The sequence below is a fragment of the Aulonocara stuartgranti genome (assembly GCF_965226115.1).
Source record: "Aulonocara stuartgranti genome assembly, chromosome: 7".
Taxonomy (NCBI): Eukaryota; Metazoa; Chordata; class Actinopteri; order Cichliformes; family Cichlidae; genus Aulonocara; species Aulonocara stuartgranti.
The window spans coordinates 19,347,393-19,355,949 of NC_138945.1; the positions used below are offsets into that span (position 1 = coordinate 19,347,393).

Sequence of the window (8,557 nt, forward strand, 5' to 3'; positions counted from 1 at the left end):
GTAAACATGAAGTTGTTTTTTTTATTATAAAGATTAACAATTTCATCAATAGGTACTTTATTATATTTTACTACAGATCAAAGTGAATCAAAGAATTTCAAATCAACTGTGAAACTGATTGTTATGAAAATGTTTGTGATACTTAGAACCAGCCCACTGGGCCAGTGCATGTGAAACTGAGATGAATTAACTAACATCAGTGAAGCGTGTTATCAGTGCACTGACAACATTTGATAGTAACTGAAGTCAAAGTGAAGAAGAACATAGTCTGAACAGGTTCTGTGGAAGAGTGAGTTTTACAACAACAAAAACTATGTCAGTTTGTATAAAGTGTTAAATAGTGTTAATGAGACAAAGAAATTCTAAAAAAAACAACAAACTTAATGGAATAAATACATGATACACATTAATAAACATTAAAAGTACAAATTTACACCCAGTACTGTTTCATGTGGATTGCAGGTCTGCGATGTTTATGTTTGGGTATATTATTCTGTTTGACATAGCAGGGGTCATAATAATCCCACTCCAGAGCTGAAGCCAGCACTCCGTTGGACAGGCCGTCACTGTCTGCAGACAGAATCCGCAGGGAGACCCCTGAAAGGAATTGCATTTCCACTTTAGAGGTTTATTGGATCAAAGGTTGTACTTTGCTGCACAGTCTGTTTTCAGTGATTGCAAACTGGAGGATTCATATCACACAAACTTTGGATTTTTATGTGCATGAATTACACTCCGATATCTTTTCTTCGTCTGCGGTCAAATTCTATGTGGACATTCTTCGTAGTGAAAGGTCAACAAGAAGAAAACTTTCTAATCTTTCCAAGAATTTAGTGTAGATATTACTGTCCGTGATCACTAGTCTACAGATTTCTGCAATTATTAAAGCAATTATTCACACTTAGACACTTCATTAGGTATATCTAACTAGTTCTGGATAGGACTGCCTTAATTCTTCACGGCATAGATTCAACAGAGTGCTGGAAAGATTCCTCAGAGATTTTGATCATTATTGGCATAGTAGTGTCATACGGTTGCTGCAGATTTCATGCCTAAGGTGCTACTGATTTGGATTAAGTGCATGTAGATTTCAGGTGATTACAGTGAATTCATCGCCATGCTCACAAAACCAGTTTCAGATGATTTGAGCTTTGTGATATGGCACGTTATCCTGCTGGAAATAGTCAGTAGAAGATGGGCACACTTTGTTCATAAAGGGATGGACACGGTCAGCAACAACACTCAGTCTGTGGCATTTAAAAGTTTGCCAGTATCCCTCACACCATTGTACCACCAGCCTGCAATGCTGATACAAATCATGGTTTATGCAGCACATTCTTACGCTACCATCTGAATGTCACAGCAGAAATCGACCAGGCAACATTTTTCCGCTCTTCCTTTGTCCGATTTTGGAGAATCTCTGAGAACTGTGGCCTCAGTTTTCCTTAGTTGCCACTCCTAAAGAGTGGCACCCAGTGTGGTCTTCTGCTGCTGTAGGCCATCTGCTTAAAGGTTTGATATGTTATGCATTAGAGATGCTCTTCTGCATTTCTTATTTGTATCAAGCGGTTATTTGACTTACTGCACTCTACCCATTCTCTGACCTCCAGCATTAATAAGCCAGTTTCACTCAGAGAGCTGCCCTTGACTGGATGTTTTCTCTTTTTCAGATCATCCTCTGTAAACACTCAAGATGTTTGTGTGGGGAAAAAAAATAAAAAATAGAAAAATAACAGAAGATCAACAACTTCTAAAACATCCTGGCACTAACAACCACACAATGTTCAAAGCCAATTAAATCACCTTTCTTCCCCAAGCAAATGCTCAGTTTGAACTTCAGCAGGCTGTCTTGGCCATGCTTGCCAAGAGTTGCTGCTATGTAATTGGCTAGTCTTTGTATTTCTGAGCAGCTGACAGATGTACCTGACAAATTTGCCAGTGAGTGTACGCATAAAAATCATGGGTCAGTTTCCTGACCATTTCTGGGCTACAATCAAAATTTAATATGCCAACATTTTCTTATTTGTCTAGAAACTGGTGGATTTAATTTAAGAGTACTTTCAGTCAGGAATAAAATGTGTTTTCAAAATAAATGCAAGCCCCATTTCATGTATGGATCAACATCAGTTATTGAAGACATTTGTATACAGTGAAGTTGTTGTAGTGGTGATCATTGTGAGGGGAAGTACCTGCACTTGCTCCAAAATCACTATCCAGTCCAGGACCCGCTGCAGACGCGTTCAGACAGGACGCCTCTGAATGCAGGTTGGTGTACTCGCACTCCATGTCTATCTTGTCAACCCTGCACCCTGCAACACCTGGGTCCCCACCTGGCAGCATTTCATAAGTACTGCTCCTCCGAATCAGACCCACAAATTCGGTCTCCTGCAGAAAACAAAGGGATACAAAAAGCTGCTCATAAGAACACGATCTACTGCACACACACACACACACTTCAAGGATTAACATCTTCCAGTGATAAACTGCATCACATCACACTTCATTCAAGATAAAATTAGACTTATTTCTTCTATATGCCAAAATACTTGCAAATATATTTTGCAACATCTAAAATAACCCCAAAAGATCTTTAACGTGCAGGCAAGCTATATAGCAGATAGATTACCACCAAACCAGTGCTGCCCAGGGCTTTGGACTCCACACAACCTTCAGAGATTCCTTGTGTAACAACTTTCTTTGGTATATTTTTATTTTACAGATAGTTTATTTGGTAACATCAGAGCATGCAACACAAAAGCAGTTACTAATGGGAGGGTTTTGCTGCTTCTAGTGAGGCCTTAAACTTCTCTTTGCATTTGTACTTAATTCAGCTACCACACACAGGAAACCTGTGCACACAATGAGCGGTAACAAGGGGGTTAACGGGCCCTAAATTGGGTTAATTAAGCCAGTTGCGCAGTTTGAAGTATTTGCGACTCAACGTTTAATACTTTGTCAAAAAAAAAAAAAAAAAAAAAAAAAAATTGGGGAAAAACCCAATTACTCACCATAGGAGTGTTTGGAGGAACAAGGTTCACTCTGGTTTCAGTCCCTGAATCGTGCGGTAAAACTTGTGCACTCCTGCGCCAGCCTGTTTTGCTGAGGCTGTAGGTCCGTGAGCTGGAGGCCAGGTTTAGTCTCGGGGTAAAACAAGCTTCTGGAGAGGTTGCCCGGATGGTGCTCGGCGCTCTCTGAGACCCTGAACCTGTAGCGCCATCTGGCCTCAGAAGCCGGATCCTGTGATCCAGACCGATCCTTTCCCTGGAAGAAGCTCTGGAAGAAGTAACGGGATGAGGGAGCACGGGCTCTGATAGCGATAAATACGCTCTCCGCCCGTCTTGGCGCAAAGGAAACGCCACATCGGACAGTCTGACTCTCTGAGGAGACCGCAAAAGCATCTCCTCCATGCGTTCTGGCCACAGACTGATTTTCTTCTTTGACAGGATCAGTAACTTGTAACCCAGCAAGAGGCAGTTCAGCAGAAGCAGAACGACCACGCAGGGAACGAGCAAGAGAACGACTAAGGTCAGACTCGTCACAGGGTTCCCTTCAGTCAGACTGGATGCTGTGGTTTCACTTACTTGCGACATTTCATTCCTAAACACATGGAGGCTGAATTTCGGAAAACTTCAGATTACAGGCCGTCTGTCTTTACACAGGTGGCTCGATCTCTTAAATCAATGTGGACTGTCTTTTTTTTGTTTGCCAGTATTTTCTATCTGATGCCATCCTGCATCTCAAATGTATGCAGCCTCCAAATATGAGTGTTGTCCTTAATCATTCTTGTCTCCATCACTGTAGGCATGCGCTCTCACTGCTATCAGAGCACTGGCTTTATTTGACAGGACTGTGCAGCGCTCAGTTGGCCGCCACATAAATTACAGACCAACAGGTGTGCCTTATTGTGTGCAGGATGATGTTAGGACTGGCCGCTAGATGGCAGAAGATGACTGCTATATCGCTGAGCAACTTCAAATCGGGTCTGAAGTGTGATTTAGTGGACTGCAAATGTCTGAGAGTTCACTTATGTAAGTTTAGGATTTGAAAATAATAAACTTTTATCCAATAGTGAGGCGGAAACAGAAGTCAAATTGTTCTTTTTCTTTATTTTTCATGCTTCCAAACATCTCTATATCAAGTAATAATAACAATAATAATAATACATCAGCAGGTGGCTCATCGCAGATTATATACAGACATTTCAAATCATTCAATAGAACATTTGACAGATGAATCTCTTTTAGAGACAGTGTTTCAGCATTTTGTACACAAAGTAGATCTTTGTAGACAAGTATGTTTGCTATTGTAATAAATCAATGCAAAAGATCAGTCATATGAACACCATATAACTATAATGATGACAGTAGTAGAAGTAATAATAATAAGAATACTAAAGTTGTGTTATTTCCCTTACATGTTTCTACCATTGAGGTTTAAGGAAGTCTATACAGACTTGAATAGCACACTGATATCCTGCGAAAGGTTTGCAAGTATAACAGTACAGATAACTCATTCAAGAGAAAGGCTATCGAGTCAATGGATGCCCTCAGATACCAAAGACCCCCATTAATCAGCTGTCAACTCACTGCTCGCACAGCACTGCTAAGTTGGTGTGCATCGTGCCGAGCGCCCGCAGAAAGTCATCTCCTCGCAAAAAGTTGCACGTGATCTACAACTTGCTTATGCGCCGCTTGCCGCTTCCAAACACAATAAGAGGTTGTGATTTGGTTGTGATAGCACCTCGGGCAAGGCTGTGTTTGTGAACTGGTAAGAACTGGTAAGAGTCACCCGGCTAGCACTGTGCCAGGCTGTGCTTGATGATCTCTCGGGACTGTGGTGGGATTCTGTCTGGGAAGGCCACCTGGAACTCAACCACCAAGTCGCCTCGCTGGGATGGGCTTTTGAGCAGGGGAAGGCCTTCGCCCCTCAGCCGGCGGACGGCACCGGGTTTGATGACATCGCTGCAAGGCAGAGGCATCATCCGGTTGTCAAGCGTTGGAACGTTTACTGTGCAGCCGCAGAGAGCCTGAAGACAAGAGAAGAAAGAGACAGTTAGCCCTGCAGACCCATGAAGCTCTTAACCTGTTTCACAATTTTTTTTTTGAGTGGCCTAATTACGAGTGGAATCCAGTTTCTCTAAAAGTGTCAAGTTGCATAAGAGATAAATGTGGGGTGTCTGTCCTTCTGAAACAATTCTCTGTGTTATTTTCTGCGTTATGCAACAGACCGGTGTTACAGATGTTATAATCGCTGCTCCATTTACTGGCTCAGTGTGGGCGTTAAGTGTTTTAGTGACTGAAGTGAGCCATAGGAAGATGGAGGAGCTCTTTGAAATGTCATTCTCTGTGACTGCTACCCTGCTAATCTGTGTGTGGGCTGGTGGAAGCGAGAGCCAGAGACAGAGTGAGCCAAAAAAAAAAAAAAAGGCGCCTGCCTTATACAAGCAGAGAAGTCTGCAGCCAGCATAGTAGTTGTGAGGGAGGGTGAAGTGCAATTCGTGGGGGCAGTCAGTATTGGGAGCTAAATTTAGCTCCTGCTTGCTCGCTCTCTCTGCAGGGGCTGATGAGGTAAACGGAGGCGTTGGCAGGCTTACTGCTGTTTCTGTGTTTGTGGGGGTCTGTCAGCCCGCTGTAAGCTGAGGGGTTCAGATGCCCATAACAGAACACTCTGTTCTGTTCCTCAGACTGCAATCAAAGATATTGTCCTCCCTCCCTGCATTTGGCAGAGATTGGACCTTCAATCTTATGTATTACTGCTGTTTTTTTCAGGAATCGATTTTCTCTGGCATTTAAGAAAGAACGTTACTCAATGGTTATATAAAGGACAAGAAGTGGTGCATAGATCTTAGCCTTTATCTGAGTAGGTGTAAGTGGTTGTATCTGAGTATAGGCCACTCATATGTTTCATAATGTATCTGATGGTGATGCACCAAACTCACCTCTTTAAGGGTGATCTTGGCCGTGTAGACGAGGTTGGAGCCCTCTCTCTTGTACTGAGGATGCTCCTGGTCCCTGAGAATGAAGGTGATGTCTGCGGGGGCGCTGTTGGGGGTCTCGTCCCCCTCCCTGGGGAAGGTGATCTTGGTTCCCGATTTCCAGCCTTTCTTTACCACCACATTCAACACCTTCTCTTCTGTTCGCAAGGTGCGGCCGTCTGGGTTGAGGCGGCTGCGGGTAATCTTCACATGCTTGGTGCAGCCCTGCATCACCTCCTCCAGGGTCACCAGCAGGTCGTGCACCACCACTTCGCCCTGCAAGCGCCTCGGGCCTTTCCGCAGGCCACCGTCGGGGCCTGCAGACCCGCTCACGTGGCTGAAGGTGAACCGTCTGAAGGGGTTGAAGAGGTCGTCGTCGCCCTCTTCGTTGCCAAAGAAGATGTCGAAGTGGTCAGAGCCATTGAAGAAGGAGGAGAAGGTGGAGTGGGGGTCGCCGTGGAAATTGCTGCGGAAAATGTTGCCTCCGTTTTTAAGGCCTGAAAAGGGGAAAGAAAACAGGTTCAAGTCAAATTGCTGCAGAACGTCTCCTAATTTAATGTTCCCTAAGTTCTCTTCATGCCACCTTTTCTAAAATGTTGTAGAGACCAAGAAAACTCTTCTGTTTCTCCCTCAATAGCTAATCAGCCTCACAGCTGTCACATTTCACATGTTGAGCTTGTTTTATAGGAGTGGGAGTCATCACACATCAATATTTAGCATTTGATGATGACATGAATAGTTAATCTAATCGCCCACGCTACACTAATCACTCAGATGGCAGTTACTAGTGAAGCTATTTAAAATGCTAGCAATCACAATTTCAGATCCTCGCCCTTCCTCACCTTCCTCTCCAAACTGGTCGTATATGCTTCTCTTTTTGGGGTCAGTCAGGATCTCATAGGCCTCTGCGATCTCTTTGAACCTGTCCTCCGCGTCAGCATCGCTGTTCTTGTCTGGGTGGAACTTGAGGGCCATTTTCCTGTAGGCTTTCTTGATTTCATCTTCATTGGATTCAGGGGAGACGCCCAGGACTTTGTAGAAGTCTTTGCCTGCGGGTTTGATGGGCAGACAGGGCACGTCCTGCTCTGACCTGGTGCTTTCCTGCGAAAACACACAAAAATGTCACATTAAAAACCTTTCTTCACCTTTTAAACATCAGCTTGCGCCAACCTTGTATCCCAAGTGTTGCCAAGCAGTGGCGAATAAGCATGCAAATTCAAACCTCTATCACCTAGAATGTTAAACAGAGTAGCTGATGCTCAAGATATCTTCCAAAAAACTGCTGCAGAATATCTATTAATATGCAGAAAATCCCCCCACCTCTAACAGAGTCTCAGTGGGAAAACACCCTTATCTCCGTGCTGCTGCATGTGCGGTCACATATCCATGAATTTCATAGGCTCATGCACAGCACAACGTGATGGGGGAAAGTCATATAAGAGACTGAGATACTCTGCAGCGATTGGCTGAAAGCGAGCCGGCAATTCTTACATATGAATGAATCCGGTACAACAGTAATGTGCCAGTTCTATACACACTGTTTAATTATACGGTGTCGTTCATACGAACTGTCAGCACCGTGCAGCTTTACACACTTCATACATGCTAAAGACAAACAGCCCCAGAAACTTCCCCGCGAAAAATGCGAAACTTACCGCTGAAGACGAGGAGCCGGAGCTGTCCCCCCTGTGCATAACTCGCACTTTGCACTTGACATTGCCATTTTTGTGCTTCATACCGAACTGGGTCCAGATGAGAACCATGATGGGAAACTTAGCTGTGGTGCTACGTGTGTCGCTGTCCTCGGGGCTGGTGCTGAAATCGCTCCGCTCGCTTGCTCCGCTCGCTTTCCGTGCTGTCTGAGCTCTCCTCGGCTCTCCGTTAAATACCAGAGCGGCGGCTCCCCCCTCCTTTCCCACTAGCCGCTCCATCCGCCCACGCGGTGTGACTGAGCTTTCCCCGGACCCGCCCATTTCCTCACGCGCGGCAGGGGATGCCGGTGTCCTCAGCGCTCTCGGTGAAGAGCTATTGGCGCTCGGGCGATGATCACGCGGATGTTGCAGCCTCCCTTTTCCATCTTGAGACTTGTTTCCGGAGTTCTTTAAGGCAGATTTGAGCAGTCACGACTTGGTACACCGAGTCCTCTTTTTTTCTCCTTCCACAGACAGAACAGGCACAGTTATGAAAAAGAACTCATAAGTGCTGTCTGCCCAGACAAACTCCAGACAGAACATACCCTGCTGGGTGATGGAGCCCCTGTCCTCGAGTGCCATTTTTGCATTTAAGCTCACGCCTTGTCGTTCTTTTTACAGATTAAAAACATGTTTTCAGTGGATGGGAGGAACAAAAATGACTAAATCGTCTTTATGTTGGTGGGTATGCAGAATCATTTAGGAATAGCCATTTCTGAAGTACATATTAATAATGCCATAATACCCATATTAGGCAAGATGCCCTCAGGTAAAAGGGCGTGTCCTTCACACCTAGTTTGATTCAGATCGATTCAAAATAATTATATGTATACATCATATTTATATATCATTGCTTTTAAATTCACATTATGAGCCATCACAGTGCACCTTA

At 44.3% G+C, this 8,557-nt stretch overlaps 2 protein-coding genes across 2 annotated transcripts; both read right to left on the reverse strand.

Annotated features, from left to right (window-relative positions):
- Position 1: 1 nt before the first annotated feature.
- On the reverse strand, positions 2–3,889 carry hwa (huluwa). Its single transcript, XM_082542634.1, has 3 exons — positions 3,009–3,889; positions 2,190–2,385; positions 2–597 (listed from the first exon to the last, which is right to left on the reverse strand). The coding sequence occupies exons 1-3, from the start codon at positions 3,588–3,590 to the stop codon at positions 431–433; spliced, it is 945 nt and encodes a 314-aa protein (XP_082398760.1). The 5' UTR covers positions 3,591–3,889; the 3' UTR covers positions 2–430.
- Positions 3,890–4,086: 197 nt separating this feature from the next.
- On the reverse strand, positions 4,087–8,329 carry LOC309711629 (dnaJ homolog subfamily B member 5). The gene is made up of 4 exons (XM_082542045.1): positions 7,630–8,329; positions 6,817–7,075; positions 5,939–6,471; positions 4,087–5,026 (listed from the first exon to the last, which is right to left on the reverse strand). Exons 1-4 carry the CDS (start codon positions 7,945–7,947, stop codon positions 4,793–4,795), a joined length of 1,344 nt encoding a protein of 447 aa, XP_082398171.1. The 5' UTR covers positions 7,948–8,329; the 3' UTR covers positions 4,087–4,792.
- Positions 8,330–8,557: the final 228 nt, after the last annotated feature.